Below are 25,918 nucleotides of genomic sequence, written 5' to 3'. Positions count from 1 at the left end.
TTAAGACAATTATCAAATCAAAAACATAGACAACCAAACAATGCAGATTTACGCCATCAATATTGTGAAGAACTTAAACAGTATAAAAGTACACTCAGAAAAAAGAGAGAACAGTACATCAAAAATCAGCTAAAAACTATTGAGGAATCCATAAATTCAAACCATTTCTGGGACAACTGGAATTACCTGCATAAAAAACATCCTGAACAAGCAGCCATACAAAACGGAGACACCTGGAAAAATCACTTTAAAAAACTTTATAGTGAAATTATAATGACCCCAGAACAAACCCAAAAATATGAAAAAATGATTCATATGGAACATACAATTGGTAAATATCAAAACCCATTAGACTACCCCATTACAGAAAATGAACTGATTGATCAAATCCAGGCCCTAAAAAACAAAAAAGCAAGTGGCCCAGATGGCATCCTCAACGAAATGCTCAAGAACACAGAGCACAAATTAAGATCGGCTCTACTAAAACTGTTCAACTTGGTTCTGAGTGTTGGTCATTTCCCTGAAAGCTGGAACCGAGGACTCATAACGCCCATATTCAAGAGTGGAGACAAATCAGACCCAAACAATTACAGAGGCATCTGTGTGAGCAGTAATCTGGGGAAGCTGTTCTGCAAGATCATCAACACAAGACTTGTACACTTCCTTACAGAGCACAATGTCCAATTAGAATCTGGCTCAAAATATTCCAATCAGTCATAGAACCTATTGCATTATATGGCAGTGAAGTGTGGGGTCCTCTCCTAAATCACCAATTTGAGAAATGGGACAAAAATCCCCTTGAAGCCCTGCATGCTGAGTTCTGTAAGAGCATCCTCGGAGTACAGAGGAGCACACCCAACAACGCATGCAGGGCAGAATTAGGCCAATACCCTCTACTAATGCACATTGAGAAACGAGCCATCACATTCTGGAAACACTTAAAAATGAGCGACCCCAACTCTTATCATTTTAAAGCCCTTAAAAACCATGAAGTGAACCCTGAAAAAAGTCCCCTGATTCAGATGGTCCTGAAGCTGCAAACACAGACTAACATGACTAACATCCAGCAGCAGGACACTCAAATAATCAGCCACAACATTTGGCCCAACCAAATTATAAAAGAACAAAAAGAAAATTATCTAACCTATTGGAAAGAAACAACAGAAAAACAAAGTAAACTTGAATGTTATTTGGCCCTAAATAGAGATTACACAACTGCAGAATATGTGAGTACAGTGAAAGACTGTAAACTAAGAAGACAGATGACGAGGTACAGACTGAGCGGTCATACTCTGACTATAGAGACGGGCAGATATCGACAGCACTGGCTGCCCAGAGAGAGCCGCATCTGTCCATACTGTACTCATGGAGAAGTGGAGACAGAGCAACACTTCCTCACCAGCTGTCCTAACTATCAACACATTAGAGAGGCATTTGATCCACAATTTGAAACACTTTACCCTGACTTCAAAATGTTAAACAAGAAAACACAACTTCAGTATTTATTAGGTGAAAAACAAGATTGTATCTCACTAGCAGCAAGATACATTGATGCCTGTCACAAAAAGAGGGAGGAGTCAACAAATCAGTGATGCGCCCACACACACACACACACACACACTCACACTCTCACACGCACGCACACACACACACTCACACACACACACTTTTAAACTGTTCACAGAATTCTAGAATTGATTTGTTCCATTTTGTTTAATTATACACTTGCATGTATTTTTTTATTTATTTTTACATACTTGTTCTATATTTAATGTAAACACTATGCTTTGGCAATACATTGTAACAATTGTCATGCCAATAAAGCACATATTGAATTGAATTGAGTGAGTTAGTGTGTGTGTGTGAGTGAGTTAGTCTCTCTCAACCAGAGACTCTTCATCTTCATCATCATCAGCTCAGACACAGAGACAGACATCAATCCTCCTCATCCTCACCGGGGTCGTCGCGTGTGTCCGCCGCGTGCTCGTCGCTCTTGGCTCGTTTGCTGGCTCTTCCTCTCCGCGAGTGTCGCGTCGCTCTCTTCATCATCGTCACTGATCAATACTTCATCGATATCTGATCTGATTATGATACACACGCGCCATTCATCTCATCAGCGGCCCACTGCACGCGGAGCTTCTTTGATTAATGAGTGCATAAATACGATATGATCTGGTATTTAACGAAAACACGTCGGTGCATTACACGACCGGAAGCGCTCTGGTGTCAACAGCGGATGTGACGTCGCTCTGCCAGAAGAGCGCAACAGCGCCGCTCGTGTCCGCCAAGAGAACTGCAGACCTCTGAATTCATCTCAAACAGACATTTTAGAATTATTTATATACTATTATAGCATCTATTCATATTTAGAATTAGCTTCTATTTTATATATTCAGTTTTGATCATTTACTTTAGTTGAGGCTTATTTAGTTTCACGAAGCTGTCAATTCAGCATTTCTTTTTTAACTTTGTTTTTTCTTCTAACTTTTATATTTTATTTTATATAACGACAACTAGTTTAAGACTTATTTTAGTTAATAATAATAACAACACTGGCCCAGGGAAAATAATATATGTTTGTAAACGTTTTTATTATTTTGGAAAGAGTTTCATTTGCATAAAAAATAAAACAACTCAAAAATAATTTCCCCGTGCAGCCGCACATCTGCGAGAGACGGGAAGTGCGTGAAGTCTCGCGATACTCGGAGCCGGAGCAGCAGAGAGGAGTGGTGAAGTCTCGCGATACTCGGAGCCGGAGCAGCAGAGAGGAGTGTGATGTTCCGCTGAAAGCTGCTTAGTCGAGCGTTTGACGCGTCATTGCGCGACGCGAGCTGTTGGATGTTAATTAACGGCATGGATCGTAAGTAAACGCGTCCAGCGGTCAGTAAATGTCAGTAATGGAGGTGAGCTCGGGCTGTCCGTCTCCTAAAGAGGAGGGCGAGCTGGAAGACGGGGAAATCTTCGACGACGAGCCGCAGCGGCAGAACGCGCGGCCTCCGCGCCGCGCCCGCCCCAGGAGAGCGCGTCTGCCGGGCCCCGTGCTCAACAGTAGCGCCCCGGGGCCGCTGAGAGCGCTCCACCCGCCCTTCCCCTGCGGCCCCCGGCAGCCGCTTGACGCCGCGCCGCGATCCGGCTTCTGGGAGCGCAGCCACGGCGCGTTGGGCCGCTTCAGATACCGCGGAGCGTCAGACTGGACCGACGGGCGATTCACGGAGAATCACGGCTGCAGGACCGACTCGTCCAGCTGGAAGCGTATCCTTACCTCAGCCGCGGCCCAGTCACCGACACCGGCGCGATAATACCGCGATAATACCGATACCGGATAATACCGGATTAGCGTCTGGTGACAGCTGTGTTTACTCTCGTAGTTTATACTGTCATTTAATCTTATTTTTACTGGAGTTTACATGATAAAATACAACAGTAAATTATAGTATATACTATAGTGTTTTGAGCCATACTATATAGTAAAGTGTACTGTATATATTATAGTATTTACAACACTTTAATGAGTGCTACAGCATACGGTATAGTGAACTGATAAATACTGTAGTATACTTGAGTTTTTACTGTAGTGTATTGTAGTATAATATACCCTATAGTTGTAGAAAACTTAGTACAGTATTGGGTAAAGTCATTTGTTTGTATTACTATAGTTATATTACCACAGCAGCTATATTGTGGTATAATTACCACAAATTAATTCTACAATTCTAGTATGGTTCAAAAACGCTATACATGATCTTTTCATGTGGGCTTACGCTGTTGCAGTTCTTCCTGATGATTTTATCAGTCCACATTGTGTCACAGCAGCTTTACAGCATTAAACATGAGAGTGTGTGTCAGTGATGCAGAAGAACAAGAGTAAACACTAATGTGTGCCCTGCATGTTAATGAGCTCTCAGATTAACCCATCTCCACCAGTGCTTCATTCCAGTGATAGAGGTTAGAAGTAAAGAGAGGAGAGAAGGACATTCTCAAGCATCCGTGTGAGAACAAACCTGGAAAGAGGCGTGAGAACTTGGGGAGGAAAATGAGAGATTATTATTCATGGCATTGATGGTTAATGAAATCAGGACGGCAGACCACAGATGTGCAGTATGTGTTGTATATTTGGAGACGCATTGCTTCTTAACCAGGGCTCTCAGAGAAAGCGGGCGGGCGATGTCCGGTGCGGCGGCCGGTGAACAGCGCTCCTAAAGCAGAGAGCGTGGACGAGAGCTTCGAGGATCTGCTGCTGAAGTACAAACAGATCCAGCTGGAGCTGGAGTGCATCCGCAAGGAGGAGCGCATCGCCCTGAAGCAGGAGGAGCAGCCGGCCCCGGAGGAGGAGAAGAGAGCCTTCCAGGCGTTCAACCTCAGGCCGCTCCGACAGAAGCTGCTGACGCCGGCCGAAAGAGACGCCCTCAACAGCAGAAGCGCTCCGGAGGCACAGACAGCAGACGGTATCACAGATCTTCCTCTCACAGAGCTGTCTGAGAGCACGCGCTTTACTCTGGTCACAGCAGCTTTACAGTATTCAGTAGGAAAAACACTCAGTTTTCAGTTAAAGCCAGGTCATCATAGAGACAGCACATTTGGGGGGGGGGGCACTCTCCATTGACTCTGTGTTGGACGAAGCTGCCTCCTTGTCATTTCTGACGTATAACAAAACACAGAACAACGTCTAAACGCTGCTGTGTGACGAGCTGGACAGCAAACGAGCTAAAAAACCCAGAACTAGGTTTTTATAAGCTGTCGACCCAAAAAACGAGCGTTTAAGGACACTATAGTTGTAGATGTCGGGGTATTTCATGTTGGATCATTTCTCAAACAAAAGGAAGGTAAGGAAATGGGCCGCTGACATAGACCAATAAAATGCAGTTTCTCAATATAGCTCCTCTCAGGTTCACATCGGGTGGTCAAATAATCCTCTGACATGGTTAAAATAATGAATGTTTCTTGTCGCCGATTAAATTTCCCTCCATTGGCCGTAGTTCTCAGAGTAAAACACGTTGCGCTGTGCTTTTGTGTCCTTAAACGCTTGTTTTTTGGGGTCGACTGCTCGTTTGCTGTCCAGCTCGTCACACAGCAGCTTTTAGACGTTGTTCTGTGTTTTGTTATACATGGGAAATGACAAGGAGGCAGCTTCCCGCAACACAATCAATGGAGAGCGTTGGTTTCAGATCTGTCTCCAGCTCAGCTCAGGTCTAATAGTATCTGTGCATCGAGACGATATGGCTGGATATGAAGTGTCCCCCGCTAAGCAAGCCAGAGGCTTAATGACAACAGCACCTCTCTTATTTTCTGTCAGCTGTGAAGGACGAGGAGCTGGACATCTCTGCTGTGAGTGACCAGACCCCCGTCGTCCACGCCAAGGTACAGACTGGAAAAAACACCGTTCTTCTCATGCTTTAATTATGACTAATAATATGTACTGTACAAGCATATTCATCACATGATCTTGCTATATATAGTCTCTCCAACTAATGACCAATTTAAAAACTTCTGTGTTTTGCGTCCTGTGTGTTAAAATGAACCGGCTGTTTGGAGCCAATAGCCTTCGCACACCTCTTGAGTTCAAGCCCCGCTTATATACTGTCCTCTATTAAAAAAGTGAATCTTTAGTTTGAGCAAACTGATCTGGTTGCAGATTAAATGAAACGGTCAGTGAGCAGATTGTTGCGAGTTCAGCATCAGATGTTGTCTGGCAGTAAGAGATGGTGTTTCTGAGGGAAGCAGTGACTGTGTTGAATGTTGGGGTCTGACTGAGATGTGTGTTTGTGTGCAGAGGGAGGACGAGGACGATCTGTCGGAGCTGCAGCTGCGTCTCTTGGCTCTGCAGTCGGCCAGCAGGAAGTGGCAGCAGAAGGAGCAGCAGGTACTGCAGGAGAGCAAGGAGAAGATCACCAAAGCATCTCAGGACAAGAGCGAGTCTCCGTGCGACAGGAGCAAGATGAGCGGCAGAGCGAACGCGGTGTGCAGGACGCAGGAGAGGGCGAGAGCCGCCAGAGCCAAGAAACCGGCCCACCTGAGTGAGACACGCTCTTCACATCTCACACCACACCGCTCGCTCCTTCCAATCTCATCCAGTCCCATCCGATTAAATAATCATATCAAACATATGTAATGTCTCTCTTTTTGCAAAACATTTAGTTGCAGCTGAATACCATGAACAAAAATCAGCCAGCTGCATAAAATCTGGACTCGATTAAGAGCTGTTTGTGTGCAAAATAGAGCCGCACCATTCTGGGTACATTGAGTTGTTGTTTTTTTAAATGGAAGTTGTGGTTCTCTCACGATTCTGAAGAAAGACATTAGACAACGAAACAAAATCACATGTCATTTATGAATGAATGGTTCATTACTGGATGAATCAGTGTTCTTGAACGAGTCTCTTGAATGATTCAAACACAAATACATTAACAGCCCCTTTTCACCACCTACTGGAGTAACAATGTGATCGATAAATCTTCATTTGAAGTGTCTAATTACTTTCAAAAGGTGATTTACTCTATTACAACAGAGTTTATATCTGAACTATAAACGTTTGTCCCGTACTTCTGTGGTTATTTGAGTGTTAGTAACAGAAATAATGATAGCGTTTGGCTGAAAGACTGAAGCTGTTTCACTCATATTCATGACAGCTGCTCTCTTCAGCTCAGTGGTTTAGATGATCACATCACACACGTCAGAGGTGGAGGAATGAATCATTGTAATTTAGGGAGAGATCAGAAGTGATCTTTAATGATCTGTTCAATTAAAGTGACACCTCTCTTGCAGCATGTTTACAGAAGCTATACACCGATATTATACTTCTCTGATCGCAAGTGTAGCCAAGCTCTGGAGCGCTTCCATTAGCCAGCCAGGTCCTGGCAGATCGCTAGGTCAGGTCCTCACCGATGAAGAAAATAAATCATTAGGCAGAATCGAAAGTCTAATTTTAGGAGAAGTGTGGGATTGTGTGTTTGTATTCCCAGCCGTACTCATGTGTGTGTGGATTGCAGCCAAGCAGGCCTGGAGGAAGCAGCAGCTGCGCACCTGGAAGCTGCAGCAGCAGAGACAGCAGGAGGAGCAGCGGAGCAAGCAGGAGGAAGAGGAGGAGCGCAGGAAGAGGGAGGACGAGATCCGCAAGATCAGAGACCTGTCCAATCAGGACGAGCAGTACAACCGCTTCATGAAGCTGGTGGGCTCCAAGCATCGCTCCCGCAGCAAGGTCAGCCGCTCCAGCCCGTGATAGGGCGCCCTGCGGCCCGGCAGAGTCTGATGATGATCATGTGACGTCTGCTCTCTTACAGTCCTCAGACGCCGAGCAGAGGAAGCTGGCCAAGCAGAGTCTGGACACCTCCGGAAACCTCTACCAGTACGATAACTACGACGAGGTGGCTATGGACACGGACAGCGAGACCAACTCTCCAGGTACAGGAGACGAGCCAAACTCAGCTCATCTGAAGGCATTTCAGACTGTAACGTGTTCATGCTTGTCTGCAGCCACGTCCCCAACGCACGACGCTCTGCCTGTGTTTCCTCTGGAGTCCACACCTCACAGACAGGTGCGTTTCTCCCAGACACCACACCTTCTCAGGCCAGATCAAACAACACAAAACACAGCCTTTTATCCACCTCTTTCCTACGCCCCATGACTCTTTGCACAAATTATGGGAGTAACTTCTGTTGACACAAACAATCAGCAAAAGGTTCGCTCTGTGAACTCAATAAATAAGCATTTTCAAAAACTGGGTACAATGAGGAGACTTTGTTTTACTCACCCTTCAACCACCCATCATTAGCAAATTACTTTCAACTAGGGCTGTCAGTTTAACGCATTAAATTAATTTAGTTTAGGAAAAAATAACCCAATTTAAATATTTTAGCTCACTGGCCCCGCCCCCAAACCTGTACATCATCTTATATTTCATACAGTAGACTGTTGACAAATATGATGCAGGGCAACAACTTCATAAATGCAGTTATGCCCTAAAATTCAAGATATTGGTGCAAAAATGCCCCTGTATGAGTTTTTGTCTCATATTTATATCATACCGATATCACACGAGTGCTGTTTGAGTTTAAATGTGTTCTTCAACAGTTCCATAAACAAGAAGTTGATTTTGTCTTATTTTAAACAGTATATTATGTGTTTTTGCTCAATTTTACAGGGAACATATTACGTTTAAAGCCACAGCAGAATTGCTGTGCGTCTCCGAGCAACACAGCGGTGTTTAGTTTCTGAATGAGTCCGTGTTTTGAGCGAATCGTGTGAATCAATGATTCAAAGAGCCGTTTACTTCATTCCTGAATGAATCAGCTTTTTTCATTTACTTACAGCGGAATACAAAGAAAACATGAAAATATCAGGAGGAAAATAATGCAGAGCTGTTCTATATATCATATCATTAATGTTATTTCACATCACATTAATATACCAAACTTAACGTTACTCTCCTGACTTCTGAAAAAGAATCCCATTCGGTCCAAATGACGGGTAAGGATTATGTGTAGCGCAATCTTATGATTTGAGATGATTTGTTAGTCTATTTGAGTGGAACTTCTCCAAACCGGAGGTGCCTCCCATAATGTAAGACGCAGAAGGTGGATCTGTGACAAACAAAAAGCTTCAAATCTAATATTTAATGCAGGTTATGCTTGTCAACAGAAACTCACCTGTGTCCATGTAGTCATGAAGATGTGTATATATTTTAATTTGAGCAGGCAACTATTTTTACAGCTACATGAGGCTGAAATACAAAAGAAACATTCAGTGTGATGATATATTATTTGAAGATGTGTAGGCCGATGTAATGGTAATGTAATAAACAGTGCGTTACTGTACCTTTACATTACATGCAGTAAATTCAAATTAAGATGTGAATATTTTCTAGAAATATAATTCTAGAAACTGCTAATTTTGAACTTTGTTTATTATTATTCTTTCTTACCGAGTTCTTAAAAATTCCAGCTACAATCAATCACAGCAATGTATGTATAATTCCAGACGATTAAGCATATAAATGGTCCGTTTGTTGTTTTACACGCGTGCACACAGACTTTATTTATACACAACAGTTGTGAGATGCATAATAAATCTTTAGAAGTGTGACACAAGTCATGATCCATAACAAAAAAATACACTATTTAATCTTTTCTGATAAGAAGTGTGCTCTGCAAACACAAGCATTTCTGCCGATGGTTTCTGTCCAGTCCGCTCGTTTTATTTCGTTTCACCACAGCTGTCGTGGGGTTTTTGTCTGGCAGTGGCAGCAGGTATGTGATAACATTTCAAATTGGAGCCAATATTACGTCGATTCTTGCCCCCAACATAACAAGATGATATTTTAAGCTCCTTATGTAGCCTGGTTTGAATGGGCCGCCTCCAGCTAGCGCTCTCAAAGGGTCTTGAGTGGAAACGTCATGTGTCCTGTGCTGATGAGGTCATGTCCTGTGTGTCCTGCAGCAGATGGAGCTTGTGACTCCTCCTCCTCTGCCTCCGCTGCCGCCCCCCGATGAAGCGGAGCAGCCGCCGAAGCCGCCGTTTGCTGACGAGGAGGAGGAAGAGGAGATGCTGCTGAGAGAAGAGCTGCTCAAGTCCCTGGCCAACAAGAGAGCCGTCAGAGCAGAGGTAAGGCCCGCCAGAGTCAGCCGAGGCCAGGTGTGTCTCTGTCAATCAGTCAATGCACCGAATCAGTGATGAACTCACTTTAACACAGAATAAAGTGTTTACTGGCCACGTACACACTGCAAGATTCAGGAGTGACAACCACGTTCAAATGAGGGAGTGAGTCAGTAAATGATCGTTCCCTGTGTGTACAGAGCAACCCTCGTCTTGCGGGAGTGAAGGAGAATTTAGCCGTTTGGAATCTGGCTATAGACTCTTTTCTTCTCCGTCTATTTGAACTGAACTAGCGCTGATAGACGTGCTATGCTCGGGAGGCTGCTTAAGAGAGCGCTGTCCTGCAGTGTTGCCATGTCTCTCATTTACAAGCGCTTTCAGGCATGTTGTTTGGTCTTAGCTCATAAAGATAGGCACTTTATGGAGGTAATAATGTGGTCTGTAGCAGATATGAGGTTTTTTTTTTTTCGCTGTTATAAAGCTTTTAAGTGTTGTTTTTTTGTGCTTGCTTGTTTTTGTTTTTTCCTATAAGGATCTGGACTGACACTTTACCGCAGGGCTCGAGAGCACAGCTAGCCCTGTGCCAAAATGTTATTTTCTTGCCTCTCGCATACAAAGACATGTTTGATTTGCGTTTGCATTTAAATACATCATTAACAACTAGTGGTTCAGTTCGGTTCCGTACACACGGTGTAGAATTTCTGTAAATGCAGTTGTCACTCCTGTATTTCAGTGAATTATGTGCGTACAGAACGCAATTAAGGAGTAAAAGGTGAACTGACAACCCAGTTTAGCCTCAGTGTGTATGTGGCCAGTGTTGTCCTTCTGTATTACACATTATCTCCCTGTTTAGTGCTGTAAAGCTGCTTTGACTCGGTCGGTGTTGTTCAAGGCGCTGTATGAGTAGAGGTTGTTGTCTCTGTAGGATGCGTCCGGCAGCAGCGGGCCGCCGTCTCCTGTACTCAGACCCGCGGCTCAGCCCAACACTCGGAGCAACCTCGCGGCCGTCAGCCTCAACACCGTCCTCTCTCACACTCGAGCGCTCCAGTTCATCCGGCCGCCGCCGGCGCTCAGAGCCCCGTTCCTGGTGAGTCACGCAGCTTCACTGCTCCAAACTCATCCATAATGATTCTGCTTAACGACTCCAATAACGTAAAACATTGAGATGTCAAATATATATATTCTGTCTTGAGAAGCAGTCTGTTGCAGCTGAACACTTAGGCCTACAAGAGGAATGTTTGCTATGCTTTTAACAAATACCACAGCAAAACCAACTGGACTCAAATACATTTCACATTAAATTGTTAGAGATCAGTAAACAGTCAGTAATAAAATAGGAACAAACATCAATTGGCAACAGCATAAATAAATACAACTGAACAAATTTCAGGTACAGAAATTGAAATCAAAAGTTTAAAAACACTGCATAGTTTTCTTTGCACAGTTACACGTGCCTTTTCCTTCTCATGTTTACGTTGACTGTAGACAAAAAACAGCTGTGTTCATGAGGAAACACTGATGTAGTTTTGTGTACATTGTTCACAACACGTGAAAGAGAAATCGGTTCCGGCCCAGAACTACCTTTTGCGCAGAGAAAATGCAAACAATGTGCAAGCTCTTTCTCGTCTTGCACATGGTTTAAAATCACATTACAATGCGAACGCAGGAATCGTTAAGCGGAATCGAAATTCACGTGTTTTATGGGAATAATGGAAGTGGTTCTCGATAGCCAACCCTGTTCATGACCTGGAGTCGTTAGGTCAGATGGCGTGAAGAGGGAAGGCTTCATGTGTGTGTTCTGCTTGTGTCTGCCGCAGCTGCCTCGGCACAAGTCTGTGGTGGTGCGTCTGAACGCGTCTGACGACAGCGACTCTGACGCCGAGAGCTGCAGCCCTGCTCAGAACGTGTTTGGAGGACTGGAGTCCATGATCAAAGAAGCTCGCAGGACCGTAGAGGTGCGTGAAATGCACAATACCACTTCAAACCTGAACAGATCTCAAGAAACTATCGTACACTTGCTGACGTACTTGCAGAGGAGAAGCTGGGCATCACACACTACTCTGAACCAATCAAAACAATGTGTTCTAAAATAAACTCAAAATATCAAACATGTTTGATCTCTGACTGGATGGAATCAGAGTCTGAAGATAAAAAATCATGTAGTGTATGATGGTCACAGACTCTGATTTTCTCTGAAATTTGCTTTGGGAATTAGTTTTTGCCATGTTTTGCTTTCAGGCAGCCAAACCGAAGCATTCGGTGTCAGAGAAGGAGAACAACCCAGTGAAGAGTGCAGAAGCAGTTCCTGATGCCAAGAAGATGGAGTATCGGCTGCTGAGAGACGACATGGCCAGGTGTGTTCACGTCAGATGCTTTAACAGCGCTGGTCTCAGTGATGCCCGGATCGAACGCTTCAATCAGTTCTGTATGTGGAGGAGTATTTAATGACTCTGGTGACTGAAGCTAATCGCTGGTGTGATGTGTTCAGTCTGGAGAGGCAGAGGTCAGGCCGGCTGGAGTTGGTGGTGGGCATCCCGTCTCCCGCGGGCTCGGACTCTGAGCTGGACGTCCTGGGAAGAGCAGCAGATCTGCAGGACAAGTTTAATCAGCACAAGTGAGCGTCCATACATGAGTCTTCAAAAGCCACAGTTCACGTTTCCTCAGATAAGACCACTGGTGGATAGATGTTCTTTTTAATCATAAATCAAGATACATTTACTGGAGAAGCAAAATGGAACAAGTCTTGTTTTCTGTGAAACTGATAAAAAAGAAACATGAGTTTAAGAATCTTTAGACATTTGCACTGGAAAAGAACACCAATATATTAAGGAAGAACAGAACAGTTTTCATATTCTAGTGGTTGGGAGCAGAGCGGTTCAAGCCTGTGTTTTTGTGAAATGAATTTAAAAGTAATGGAGATCAGTAGGAAATTGTATTTTCAAGCTTTGAAGTGCTGCTAATACAGCTCATGGTGTGCTCCCTTGACTTTTACATCTACAGAACATGTTGACACATTATGTTCCCATTAATTTATTCCTTACGTTTTCTTTACTTGGTCTTAAACTCTTATATTTACGTCATGAAGCCTGCAGAAAGCCGGGTTGATCTGTGTATTTGCTGTGTCATGCTGATGAGCGTGATTCCTGTGCAGAGCGCAGCTGTGTAAAGACGAGGCTCTGCTGAAGCAGCTCCTGCAGCAGGAGGTGAAGAAGAAGGAGTCTCTGAAAGCAGCCGAGGGGAAGGTGATGCGACTCAAAGAGCAGCTTCTGGCGTCAGAGAAGATTGTGTGTGCCAACAGAGTCCTGCTGAAGAAGCTGCAGGAGCAGGTGAGCTGAATCTCACAGAGCTAGTGGACTGTCCGGCTCCTGTTGTGTTCTGATGTTCCTCTGGTGTGTTGGCTGCAGGTTCAGAGAGTCCAGCACCGCGTGAGCGTGAAGAAGCAGCAGTCTGTGAGGCTGGAGAGAGATCTGGCTCAGGCTCTCAAACGCAGCGCGTCTGCCGCCGTCTACTCCGTAAGAGTTCACACTAGAGCTGCAACAAACCATTGTTCTGATAATCAATTAATCGAACGATTTATAAACTAATCATCGGTTATTTCAAGGATTAGTGAGAGTGGGTGAGTTGGTGAATGAGTTGGTTGGTGGGTGAGTGGTACGGCTGTGCGATTAATCGAATTGCAATCACGATTTGAGACGTTTTGATTTGCTAATCGCAAAGCCTGCTATGTGGACGTGATATTACTCTGTTCCAGATCATATGACTGCCAGCCTTGAGTGACGGTCTTACTAACAACAGAGCGAGCGCACCTCCGTTCTCCCCGATCAGCACTGCTCTAGCCAACTGCATAAACGCCCACCGCGTCAGATCGAAAGTTAGGCAAATTAAAACTAAAGAAAAACGTATGTAACTTCAGCTTCGAAATGACAGACAACGAACAAAAAAGGTCATTTGCAAGAGCTGCGTCACAACGCATATCAAGAGCTCCCTGATCGGTTCTGCTTTCAGTACTGGAGAATAAAAGATACATGTTTAGATGTTGTTATTAGTAGGCTACATGAATGTTATCTTACACATTACAGATTAATTTGAAATAAGTTTGTTCGCTCGTTCAGAAGCCCGTGTCTCTGAATGCTTCTCATACTCGCTCCGCTCTGCGTCTCACGGACGAGCTGCACACACACAGCCTGTCTCGTAATGCTCTTTTATACTCACGGTCTCGCACCCGGTTCTGCTCAGCAAGTCTCTCACGAGCGCATCTGGCAATATGGATGAGGCCTGACGCACGCGCACATCCTGTGTCCACTCGCGCCTGGCTCCTTAAGCAAACCAATTTCTCTTGGATGAAATGAAACATTCAGCACATTTCCCACTTGTTCTTAAAATCCCAAATACTTAAAAATGAATAAATCAGCCCGTGTAACGTAATACTTTAATAATTGACTAAAGAAATACAGTTCTTTTATTTATAAAAAATAAACAAATCTTTCCTGTGAAACTCAGTAATTCTGTAAAAGTAATACCATTATAATCTTTATTACCATTACAATTACCATTATAAAGGGTTATAATGGTAATTGTACTGGTTTTAATGTAAACTATAATGGTGTCTACTGGTATTTGATGCATTCTATTGGTGGGATGTAATCTAGCAGATGGCAACCAATAGAACAACAGTAATTCCTATTAGAATAATGCCCAAAACAAAAAGGAATTTTGTAATGGTTTTTATGGAAACTAAGAATTTCTGTGATGGTTTCTATTGTTTTTTTCTTTGTTTTGTTTTTTCAGCAGGGTAACGATACTCCTACTGTGCTGCACAATATTGAGCTGAAGCTTGACTTTGCAAATTTAAAATCGCAATCACAATATCTGTCCAAAAAAAAAATCGCAATTTTATATTTTTCTCCAAATCGCACAGCCCTAGTGAGTGGGTGTGTGGGTGTGTTGGTTGGTGAGTGAGTGAGTGGGTGTGTTGGTGAGTGAGTGAGTGAGTGAGTGAGTGGGTGTGTTGGTGAGTGAGTGAGTGAGTGAGTGAGTGAGTGAGTGAGTGGGTGTGTTGGTGAGTGAGTGAGTGAGTGAGTGAGTGAGTGAGTGGGTGTGTTGGTTGGTGAGTGAGTGAGTGAGTGAGTGAGTGAGTGGGTGAGTGGGTGTGTTGGTGAGTGAGTGAGTGTGTTGGTTGGTGAGTGAGTGGGTGTGTTGGTGAGTGAGTGAGTGGGTGTGTTGGTGAGTGAGTGGGTGTGTTGGTGAGTGAGTGGGTGTGTTGGTGAGTGAGTGAGTGAGTGGGTGTGTTGGTGAGTGAGTGAGTGAGTGTGTTGGTGAGTGAGTGAGTGTGTTGGTGAGTGAGTGAGTGAGTGGGTGTGTTGGTGAGTGAGTGAGTGAGTGAGTGGGTGTGTTGGTGAGTGAGTGTGTTGGTGAGTGAGTGTGTTGGTGAGTGAGTGTGTTGGTGAGTGAGTGTGTTGGTGAGTGAGTGTGTTGGTGAGTGAGTGTGTTGGTGAGTGAGTGTGTTGGTGAGTGAGTGAGTGGGTGTGTTGGTGAGTGAGTGAGTGGGTGTGTTGGTGAGTGAGTGAGTGGGTGTGTTGGTGAGTGAGTGAGTGGGTGTGTTGGTGAGTGAGTGAGTGGGTGTGTTGGTGAGTGAGTGGGTGTGTTGGTGAGTGAGTGGGTGAGTGGGTGTGTTGGTGAGTGAGTGGGTGAGTGGGTGTGTTGGTGAGTGAGTGGGTGTGTTAGTGAGTGAGTGAGTGAGTGGGTGTGTTGGTGAGTGAGTGAGTGAGTGGGTGTGTTGGTGAGTGAGTGAGTGGGTGTGTTGGTGAGTGGGTGTGTTGGTGAGTGAGTGGGTGTGTTGGTGAGTGAGTGGGTGTGTTGGTGAGTGAGTGGGTGTGTTGGTGAGTGAGTGAGTGGGTGTGTTGGTGAGTGAGTGAGTGAGTGGGTGTGTTGGTGAGTGAGTGGGTGTGTTGGTGAGTGAGTGGGTGTGTTGGTGAGTGAGTGAGTGAGTGGGTGTGTTGGTGAGTGAGTGGGTGTGTTGGTGAGTGAGTGGGTGTGTTGGTGAGTGAGTGGGTGTGTTGGTGAGTGAGTGAGTGAGTGGGTGTGTTGGTGAGTGAGTGAGTGAGTGGGTGTGTTGGTGAGTGAGTGAGTGAGTGGGTGTGTTGGTGAGTGAGTGAGTGTGTTGGTGAGTGAGTGAGTGAGTGAGTGGGTGTGTTGGTGAGTGAGTGAGTGAGTGGGTGTGTTGGTGAGTGAGTGTGTTGGTGAGTGAGTGAGTGGGTGTGTTGGTGAGTGAGTGGGTGTGTTGGTGAGTGAGTGAGTGTGTTGGTGGATGGGTGAGTGACTGGGTGTGTTGGTGAGCTGTTGAGTGAGTGGGTGTGTTGGTTGGTGAGTGAGTGAGTGGGTGTGTTGGTGAGTGAGTGAGTGTGTTGGTGGATGGGTGAGTGACTGGGTGTGTTGGTGAGCTGTTGAGTAAGTGGGTGTGTTGGTTGGTGAGTGAGTGAGTGAGTGGGTGTGTTGGTGAGTGAGTGAGTGTTTTGGTGGATGGGTGAGTGACTGGGTGTGTTGGTGAGCTGTTGAGTGAGTGAGTGTGTTGGTGAGTTGGTTGGTGATTGAGTGAATTGGTGAGTGGATGTGTTGGTGTGAGTGAGATAGTGTGTTGGTGAGCGTGTGTTTTTGTGTGTGAGAGAGAGTGTGTGCGTGTGAGTAATAGTGAGAGAGTGATAATCTGTAACAGTGGATCTGATGTCTTCCTGTCTGCAGCCAGTGAAGTTTCGGCGCATGGATCGCTCAGACGCTCATTACGCGGAGCTCATCGCTCAGAAGCAGCGTCTGCAGCAGCTGGAGTCTGAATACGCTCTGAAGATTCAGAAGCTGAAAGAGGCGCAGGCGTTACGGCAAGCTGAGCCGCAGCCCTCGCTGCACGACCTGACCCAGGACAAGCTGGCCCTTGGTGAGGATGCGGAGGCAGAGGAGGACGAGCAGATCCCTGCTGCGCTGACCCCCAGCCACCGCCGCCGCTCCTTCCGAGAGTCCGGCTCCTTCACCAAACCCAAGCTGTGTCACCTGGAGACAGCTGCGGCTGCACCGGTCAAGCAGGCCAGAGCGTCTAGCGGCGCCGGGCTGCCAGAGCTGCTGCTTGGGCTGAACGCAGAGGATCTGCGGCTGAGGTACCAGCTGTGCGTCGGGCTCCACGAGCTCCTGCAGGAGGAGACGCTCCCGCTCTGCACTACCGCACTCCCCAAGGTACGGCTGCTTCTCTGGTCATCATCAGTGTCCAAGTGCTTCCTTCTCTGCTCATTCTGTGTCTCGTGCAGGTCGTGCAGGCAGACTTTGATCCGATGGCAGCTCCTCAGAGCCGAGCTGAGCCAAAACCAGAACCATTTGGACCGTATCACAGCCCTTTACTAGTCTTCAAATCATACAGGTCTGGCTCACTTTAAGCACAGAGTATACTTCAGGTTTTACCAAAGTAAAATGTTTTTTTGTTTCTTGTTTTATTTTTTGCTTTTTGTTTTGTTTTGATCTGAAATCAAAAATAAAATTTTAATTTAGCCGGAAACTGAAACCAAAAAATACATTTGATTTATTAATCAATTAATCAAAATGTAAAAAAATTAACAAGTTCAGTACAAACCTTTTTTATGATTTTTATGTCAGCTTTTTAATAATAATTATGCTTCTACTTTTAATTCCATATTGAAATGTAAACATTTATACAGTGGCTGTAATAACTTGTTTTCATGAAAGATTTATTCAAACAATACAGTAATAATGAAACCAATAGCTAAAGTAAAAATATGAGAAATATCCAATATGGTGCATATTTTTATCAGAATGCTTCTAGAGTTATGTTTGTTCTACAGGGCCGTTGCGTTATAGTTATTGAATGAAACCTAGTGTGTGTGTGTATCGAGTGCCTGTATTCTCACACACACGCACATCGAATGCAGGATGTTTTGAAAGGCATACACTAAGCTGAAGTATACTTTGAGCGTTACACTTGGTGATAGTTTTTAGTGTTTTCAGTCTGTGTTCTCACTGTTCAGTGTGGTTCATGTTCAGGTTCAGCCCATATTACCGGACCAAAGAGAAGCTTTCCCTCCGCTCGGTCACCTACAGCAATGCCATCGAGCCAAAGAAGTGCTTCTGCCGCTTCGACCTCACCGGCACATGCAACGACGATGACTGTGCATGGTACGTGTGCATGGACTCTGTCACTGTCTGAGGTTTACAGCGGTTTACTTTGGGCTGGCTGATTTTTCAGATTTTAACCATTAAATCCAATTTAATGTTTCACCACGATTTTGTTTTTTAGAAATCAAGGAATTGTGATTTTGAATAGAAATATTACCAAACGTTAGAATTAGACACTTTGATAATATGTTAATGATAACAGTAAAGAGAAGTAAATGATCCAACTGCATGTCGGCGCACGTGATGAACCGCTCTGTGAAGGACCATAAGTATAGCCATTTACACAGAAAGCGCTTTTGTGTTGAGAAAGCAGTGCAACAGGAAAAACATGCAAGGAGGGAGTGAACTTCATTTAACACATCCATGTTTACACAGAACAAGCAATAGAGAAGCAGCGCAATCGAATAAAAAACCTGTGCAGAACTACTACTGTATGTCTGATATTTCATGGCTGAAAGCTGCTGTTCATTGTCTTTACAGAACATTTATAGTTAAGTCTACTGGTGTTACACCTTCAGTCATTTTAAATGACCTTGACTTGAGATTTGTTTTTTTTTTAAGTATTTTCCTCGTATTATTTCTGAACATAACATGGTCAGTATAAGACAAGTTTATACAAGATGTAGTTGTACTCCATGCATCTTTTCTGCAAAGATATTTAGAAAATGATTTGTTTAACATTTGCATCATGTTGACAACTTCATGTCTGCTGCACTTGGAATAGAATTTTCTTTAAATAGAGGGTTAATAAAGAAAAAGTTACTTGAATCATGTTGTAGTTATATTTTCAAGTTGACTAGTTAAAAATCATAAAAAATAGAGATCTCTGAGATTGTTTGGCATCTGGCCCAGCCCTAGTTTTGCTCTTGGCTGAAGCGGTCTGTGTGTTTCAGGCAGCACATGAGGGACTGCACCCTCAGCGAGAGCCAGCTGTTTGAGGATATCCTGTCCTACAGCCTGCCTCTGATTGGCTGCTCGGACTCCAGCAGCAGCGCTGACATCAGCAGTGCCACAGGTAAGCTCTGGTCACACGCCGCTCTGGACGGTCACTGGAGAGCGGTCAGTCACCAGCCCTGACTCTCCCTTCACAGAGAAGTACATGAAGAAGCTGCTGGGGCCCAACAAGGACCGGATGGGGACGGACCAGAAGGCCGTGCTGCTCGTGAGCAAGGTCAACGAGAGACTGAGACACAGTGAGTGCTCGCGTCAGTCTGTGTTTGAGTTTAGTTTGCTCTGCCACTGACCGCTGCTCCTCTCTGTCAGTTCCTCCCTTCACCACCAGCAAACCCCAGAGGAAGAGGAGACCCGAGGCTCAGAGGGTGAAGACGCAGGCTCAGGAGGACAAGGAGCCGGACGCTGTGGACCTCACTGCTCCCGTTCGTCACGGTCAGAGTCAGAGACATCACAGTGCTCCTCAAGGCCTTGTCACACTTAACATGAAACAAAAGATCCCTATGGGGCTGTTTACACCAGACGTGGTCGTTCAAATGCACACAATAGACTAAAGCTTGCCGCAAACATAACCATGAATGTGTCTGCGGGAAATAGTAAGGAGATATTTGAATTATTTACTACTAAACTAATGTTTTCTGAGTCTGTGTCGCAAGGATGAAGTTGCTGATCCTGACTCGCCGTCTCCTCATTAGACGCGCCTTTAGAGAGAAATGCATCTTTATTGATTATGATTAAGATTATAATAGAGTTTTTTTATTTGGTTAAGTGATAATTTAAAGCTTTCTATAGATATATGTATCATGTCTGTGAGGCATGTATTCGCTCAGCTGAAGTGCTCCTGTTCAAGACGCAGAAAGCGCATCATGCAAACTTTGCGCAATAGTTATGCCGGTGAACGTCTTAACTTCAGTCATACATGGGGTGGTGATGGCGCGTGGATAAGACACATGCCTTTGGTGTGAGAGAGCCGGGTTCGAATCCACTGTGAGACACCAATGTGTCCCTGAGCAAGACACTTAACCCCTAGTTGCTCCAGAGGCGTGCGACCTCTGACATATATAGCAATTGTAAGTCGCTTTGGATAAAAGCGTCAGCTAAATGAATAAATGTAAATACAGAAAGTGAAAGTAAAAAACTGATGGAGTTTTCTAACGCTGCATTAACATCGCATATTCTCAAGAGACAAATATACTTCAACGTTCTGATAACAGTATAAATGAATCGACCTGTTTTAAAGACCATCCACAACAACAACCCCCCATCCGCAAGATTTTTTCCAAACCGTAACCGGTCCGCGGTGTAAAAAAGGTTGGAGACCCCTGCTTTACAGGTCCGAATGATGTATTACTCCTACCTAAAAAGGAAAAAAAAATGAGGGCGTAGGCTATTTTAATTAGTTTCCACTGAAAACAATGCAAGTGTTTGTTCTGGTGCCTCCATGTCCTGCAGAGCGCGCTTTAGCTTCCACTCTCCGCACAAACTCAGATATATATACACACATTATTATTATAGCAGGTTTAACCTTTAAACATTGTTATATGCTTGAACTCTTTTAGTGTATCTATAGATTTTATTTTAGGAGAGTCGTGATGATATGAGAAGGCTAATTTGATCAAACATAGGCTATGATCAGCTCATGCCGCTGGCCGCTTGGCCACTTTAAAAGAACAAAAACTTATAGGCTATTTAACGAACAAAAATGCTCCAAACGTTTTTCTAAGTTAACTTATTAAAAAAACAAAACAAAATATAATAATTTTGCCATTACACACTAAACTGAACTATTTTAATAGCCGAAACAGTAGTATAAACTGTTTTAGGAGAAGAGGGAAAAAAGACTGGCTCGGGTCGGACACGGGCCGGTAATTCTGATAAACTCTCGGACACGGGCCGGTAATTCTGATAAACTCTCGGACACGGGCCGGTAATTCTGATAAGATGTCGGACACGGGCCGGTAATTCTGATAAGCTGTCAGACACGGGCCGGTAATTCTGATAAACTGTCGGACACGGGCCGGTAATTCTGATAAACTGTCGGACACGGGCCGGTAATTCTGATAAACTCTCGGACACGGGCCGGTAATTCTGATAAGCTGTCAGACACGGGCCGGTAATTCTGATAAACTGTCGGACACGGGCCGGTAATTCTGATAAACTGTCGGACACGGGCCGGTAATTCTGATAAACTCTCGGACACGGGCCGGTAATTCTGATAAGGTGTCGGACACGGGCCGGTAATTCTGATAAACTGTCGGACACGGGCCGGTAATTCTGATAAGCTGTCAGACACGGGCCGGTAATTCTGATAAACTGTCGGACACGGGCCGGTAATTCTGATAAACTGTCGGACACGGGCCGGTAATTCTGATAAACTCTCGGACACGGGCCGGTAATTCTGATAAGGTGTCGGACACGGGCCGGTAATTCTGATAAACTCTCGGACACGGGCCGGTAATTCTGATAAGCTGTCAGACACGGGCCGGTAATTCTGATAAACTGTCGGACACGGGCCGGTAATTCTGATAAACTGTCGGACACGGGCCGGTAATTCTGATAAACTGTCGTACACGGGCCGGTAATTCTGATAAGCTGTCAGACACGGGCCGGTAATTCTGATAAACTCTCGGACACGGGCCGGTAATTCTGATAAGGTGTCGGACACGGGCCGGTAATTCTGATAAACTCTCGGACACGGGCCGGTAATTCTGATAAGCTGTCAGACACGGGCCGGTAATTCTGATAAACTGTCGGACACGGGCTGGTAATTCTGATAAACTGTCGGACACGGGCCGGTAATTCTGATAAGCTGTCAGACACGGGCCGGTAATTCTGATAAACTGTCGGACACGGGCTGGTAATTCTGATAAACTCTCGGACACGGGCCGGTAATTCTGATAAACTCTCGGACACGGGCCGGTAATTCTGATAAGGTGTCGGACACGGGCCGGTAATTCTGATAAACTGTCGGACACGGGCCGGTAATTCTGATAAACTGTCGGACACGGGCCGGTAATTCTGATAAACTCTCGGACACGGGCCGGTAATTCTGATAAGCTGTCGGACACGGGCCGGTAATTCTGATAAACTGTCGGACACGGGCCGGTAATTCTGATAAACTGTCGGACACGGGTCGGTAATTCTGATAAACTGTCGGACACGGGCCGGTAATTCTGATAAACTGTCGGACACGGGTCGGTAATTCTGATAAACTGTCGGACACGGGCCGGTAATTCTGATAAACTGTCGGACACGGGCCGGTAATTCTGATAAACTGTCGGACACGGGCCGGTAATTCTGATAAACTCTCGGACACGGGCCGGTAATTCTGATAAACTGTCGGACACGGGCCGGTAATTCTGATAAACTGTCGGACACGGGCCGGTAATTCTGATAAACTGTCGGACACGGGCCGGTAATTCTGATAAACTGTCGGACACGGGCCGGTAATTCTGATAAACTCTCGGACACGGGCCGGTAATTCTGATAAGGTGTCGGACACGGGTCGGTAATTCTGATAAACTGTCGGACACGGGCCGGTAATTCTGATAAACTGTCGTACACGGGCCGGTAATTCTGATAAGGTGTCGGACACGGGCCGGTAATTCTGATAAGCTGTCGGACACGGGCCGGTAATTCTGATAAGGTGTCGGACACGGGCCGGTAATTCTGATAAGCTGTCGGACACGGGCCGGTAATTCTGATAAGGTGTCGTACACGGGCCGGTAATTCTGATAAACTGTCGTACACGGGTCGGTAATTCTGATAAACTGTCGGACACGGGCCGGTAATTCTGATAAACTGTTGTACACGGGCCGGTAATTCTGATAAACTGTCGTATACGGGTCGGTAATTCTGATAAACTGTCGGACACGGGCCGGTAATTCTGATAAACTGTCGGACACGGGCCGGTAATTCTGATAAACTCTCGGACACTGTCGGACACGGGCCGGTAATTCTGATAAACTCTCGGACACTGTCGGACACGGGCCGGTAATTCTGATAAACTCTCGGACACGGGCCGGTAATTCTGATAAGGTGTCGGACACGGGTCGGTAATTCTGATAAACTGTCGGACACGGGCCGGTAATTCTGATAAACTGTCGTACACGGGCCGGTAATTCTGATAAGCTGTCGGACACGGGCCGGTAATTCTGATAAGGTGTCGGACACGGGCCGGTAATTCTGATAAGCTGTCGGACACGGGCCGGTAATTCTGATAAGGTGTCGTACACGGGCCGGTAATTCTGATAAACTGTCGTACACGGGTCGGTAATTCTGATAAACTGTCGGACACGGGCCGGTAATTCTGATAAACTGTCGGACACGGGCCGGTAATTCTGATAAGGTGTCGGACACGGGCCGATAATTCTGATAAACTCTCGGACACGGGCCGGTAATTCTGATAAACTCTCGGACACGGGCCGGTAATTCTGATAAACTCTCGGACACGGGCCGGTAATTCTGATAAACTGTCGGATACGGGCCGGTAATTCTGATAAGGTGTCGGACACGGGCCGGTAATTCTGATAAGGTGTTGGACACGGGCCGGTAATTCTGATAAGGTGTCGGACACGGGCCGGTAATTCTGATAAGGTGTCGGACACGGGCCGGTAATTCTGATAAACTGTCGGACACGGGCCGGTAATTCTGATAAGGTGTCGGACACGGGCCGGTAATTCTGATAAGCTGTCGGACACGGGCCGGTAATTCTGATAAACTCTCGGACACGGGCCGGTAATTCTGATAAACTGTCGGACACGGGCCGGTAATTCTGATAAGGTGTCGGACACGGGCCGGTAATTCTGATAAACTGTCGGATACGGGCCGGTAATTCTGATAAGGTGTCGGACACGGGCCGGTAATTCTGATAAGGTGTCGGACACGGGCCGGTAATTCTGATAAGGTGTCGGACACGGGCCGGTAATTCTGATAAGGTGTCGGACACGGGCCGGTAATTCTGATAAGGTGTCGGACACGGGCCGGTAATTCTGATAAGGTGTCGGACACGGGCCGGTAATTCTGATAAGCTGTCGGACACGGGCCGGTAATTCTGATAAACTCTCGGACACGGGCCGGTAATTCTGATAAACTCTCGGACACGGGCCGGTAATTCTGATAAACTCTCGGACACGGGCCGGTAATTCTGATAAACTCTCGGACACGGGCCGGTAATTCTGATAAACTCTCGGACACGGGCCGGTAATTCTGATAAGCTGTCGGACACGGGCCGGTAATTCTGATAAACTGTCGGACACGGGCCGGTAATTCTGATAAGCTGTCGGACACGGGCCGGTAATTCTGATGAGCTGTCGGACACGGGCCGGTAATTCTGATAAACTCTCGGACACGGGTCGGTAATTCTGATAAACTGTCGGACACGGGCCGGTAATTCTGATAAACTGTCGGACACGGGCCGGTAATTCTGATAAGGTGTCGGACACGGGCCGGTAATTCTGATAAGCTGTCGGACACGGGCCGGTAATTCTGATAAGCTGTCGGACACGGGCCGGTAATTCTGATAAACTCTCAGACACGGGCCGGTAATTCTGATAAGCTGTCGGACACGGGCCGGTAATTCTGATAAACTCTCGGACACGGGCCGGTAATTCTGATAAACTCTCGGACACGGGCCGGTAATTCTGATAAGCTGTCGGACACGGGCCGGTAATTCTGATAAACTCTCGGACACGGGTCGGTAATTCTGATAAACTCTCGGACACGGGCCGGTAATTCTGATAAACTCTCGGACACGGGCCGGTAATTCTGATAAGGTGTCGGACACGGGCCGGTAATTCTGATAAGGTGTCGGACACGGGCCGGTAATTCTGATAAGGTGTCGGACACGGGCCGGTAATTCTGATAAGGTGTCGGACACGGGCCGGTAATTCTGATAAGGTGTCGGACACGGGCCGGTAATTCTGATGAGCTGTCGGACACGGGCCGGTAATTCTGATAAACTCTCGGACACGGGCCGGTAATTCTGATAAGGTGTCGGACACGGGCCGGTAATTCTGATAAGGTGTCGGACACGGGCCGGTAATTCTGATAAACTCTCGGACACGGGCCGGTAATTCTGATAAGGTGTCGGACACGGGCCGGTAATTCTGATAAGGTGTCGGACACGGGCCGGTAATTCTGATAAGGTGTCGGACACGGGCCGGTAATTCTGATAAACTCTCGGACACGGGCCGGTAATTCTGATAAACTGTCGGACACGGGCCGGTAATTCTGATAAACTCTCGGACACGGGCCGGTAATTCTGATAAACTGTCGGACACGGGCCGGTAATTCTGATAAACTGTCGGACACGGGCCGGTAATTCTGATAAACTGTCGGACACGGGCCGGTAATTCTGATAAACTCTCGGACACGGGCCGGTAATTCTGATAAACTCTCGGACACGGGCCGGTAATTCTGATAAACTCTCGGACACGGGCCGGTAATTCTGATAAACTCTCGGACACGGGCCGGTAATTCTGATAAACTCTCGGACACGGGCCGGTAATTCTGATAAACTCTCGGACACGGGCCGGTAATTCCGGGGCTCTAGATTTATTCTCGCGTTCTTTATACAGAATAACATTTACTATTAATTCTCCTCTGAATAATGTGATCTGTAGAGCACCGTCCGTTTTCTTCCGGCAGCGCGAGTGTTGTGTGTTCACTCTAGACCGGTCGATCATGGGATCATATATCTTGCCCTTCCATATATAAAAACAAAAAAAATTATTGGACACACATTTTTCTACACGTGAAATATGAAAGCAAATAGACTGATATATTTTTCTGTGTATGTTTTTATGCAGCTCATGGTATTTTTATAGCAATAAAGGATGATTATGACAAGCAGGTAGCATTCAGTATGATATAGAGTGCATGTCTGCCTATTATAGAATCAAAATCCATTTTAGAGCACAATCAGAAGTTATTACAAGCACTCGATGAGGGTTTAAAGTGAGGTTTGAGCAAAAACATTAATAATTGCATACGTTTTGAAATCCTTAAATGTGTCCCTGCAGCACAGAAGCAGTCATCAGTAGCACAGGTATATCTGTAGCAATAGACAACAATACATTGTATGGATCAAAATTATACATTTCTCTTTTATGACAAAAATCATTAGGATATTAAGATCATGTTCCAGGAAGATATTTAGTAAATTTCCTACTGTAAATATATCAAAACTTCATTTTTGATTAGTAA

The 25,918-nt window shown here is 45.6% G+C and overlaps 2 protein-coding genes across 5 annotated transcripts in view; one reads left to right on the top strand and one right to left on the bottom strand.

The window, feature by feature from the left end:
* LOC306868546 (zinc finger protein 276-like) overlaps nucleotides 1–2,246 on the bottom strand; it is a 24,421-nt gene extending 22,175 nt beyond the window's left edge. The window contains exon 1 of the mRNA XM_079414780.1: nucleotides 1,956–2,246. Within this exon, the coding sequence (XP_079270906.1) occupies nucleotides 1,956–2,049 (94 nt within the window). The 5' untranslated portion in view covers nucleotides 2,050–2,246. The remainder of the gene's footprint in view (nucleotides 1–1,955) is intronic.
* Nucleotides 2,247–2,718: 472 nt separating this feature from the next.
* Nucleotides 2,719–25,918, top strand: part of LOC306868533 (zinc finger C3H1 domain-containing protein-like) — a 43,551-nt gene continuing 20,351 nt past the window's right edge. For 2 of the 4 annotated variants that reach the window (XM_079414748.1, XM_079414746.1), the window contains exons 1-20: nucleotides 2,725–3,252; nucleotides 4,149–4,445; nucleotides 5,294–5,358; nucleotides 5,771–6,014; nucleotides 6,987–7,195; nucleotides 7,278–7,398; nucleotides 7,471–7,532; nucleotides 9,437–9,598; nucleotides 10,515–10,676; nucleotides 11,407–11,544; nucleotides 11,828–11,943; nucleotides 12,078–12,203; nucleotides 12,741–12,915; nucleotides 12,994–13,101; nucleotides 16,328–16,810; nucleotides 16,882–16,991; nucleotides 17,630–17,761; nucleotides 18,655–18,776; nucleotides 18,853–18,954; nucleotides 19,025–19,147. In XM_079414748.1, coding sequence (XP_079270874.1) covers nucleotides 2,889–3,252; nucleotides 4,149–4,445; nucleotides 5,294–5,358; nucleotides 5,771–6,014; nucleotides 6,987–7,195; nucleotides 7,278–7,398; nucleotides 7,471–7,532; nucleotides 9,437–9,598; nucleotides 10,515–10,676; nucleotides 11,407–11,544; nucleotides 11,828–11,943; nucleotides 12,078–12,203; nucleotides 12,741–12,915; nucleotides 12,994–13,101; nucleotides 16,328–16,810; nucleotides 16,882–16,991; nucleotides 17,630–17,761; nucleotides 18,655–18,776; nucleotides 18,853–18,954; nucleotides 19,025–19,147 — 3,421 coding nt within the window. In that variant the 5' untranslated portion in view covers nucleotides 2,725–2,888. Of the gene's footprint in view, nucleotides 3,253–4,148; nucleotides 4,446–5,293; nucleotides 5,359–5,770; nucleotides 6,015–6,986; nucleotides 7,196–7,277; nucleotides 7,399–7,470; nucleotides 7,533–9,433; nucleotides 9,599–10,514; nucleotides 10,677–11,406; nucleotides 11,545–11,827; nucleotides 11,944–12,077; nucleotides 12,204–12,740; nucleotides 12,916–12,993; nucleotides 13,102–16,327; nucleotides 16,811–16,881; nucleotides 16,992–17,629; nucleotides 17,762–18,654; nucleotides 18,777–18,852; nucleotides 18,955–19,024; nucleotides 19,148–25,918 lie in introns of all 4 variants that reach the window. The other 2 variants (XM_079414745.1, XM_079414747.1) reach the window with 2 other exon arrangements.

The sequence above is a fragment of the Barbus barbus genome, assembly GCF_936440315.1.
Source record: "Barbus barbus genome assembly, chromosome: 50".
Lineage (NCBI taxonomy): Eukaryota > Metazoa > Chordata > Actinopteri > Cypriniformes > Cyprinidae > Barbus > Barbus barbus.
Note: the sequence above shows the minus strand (reverse complement) of the source record. Positions and strands in the feature narration are given on the sequence as shown.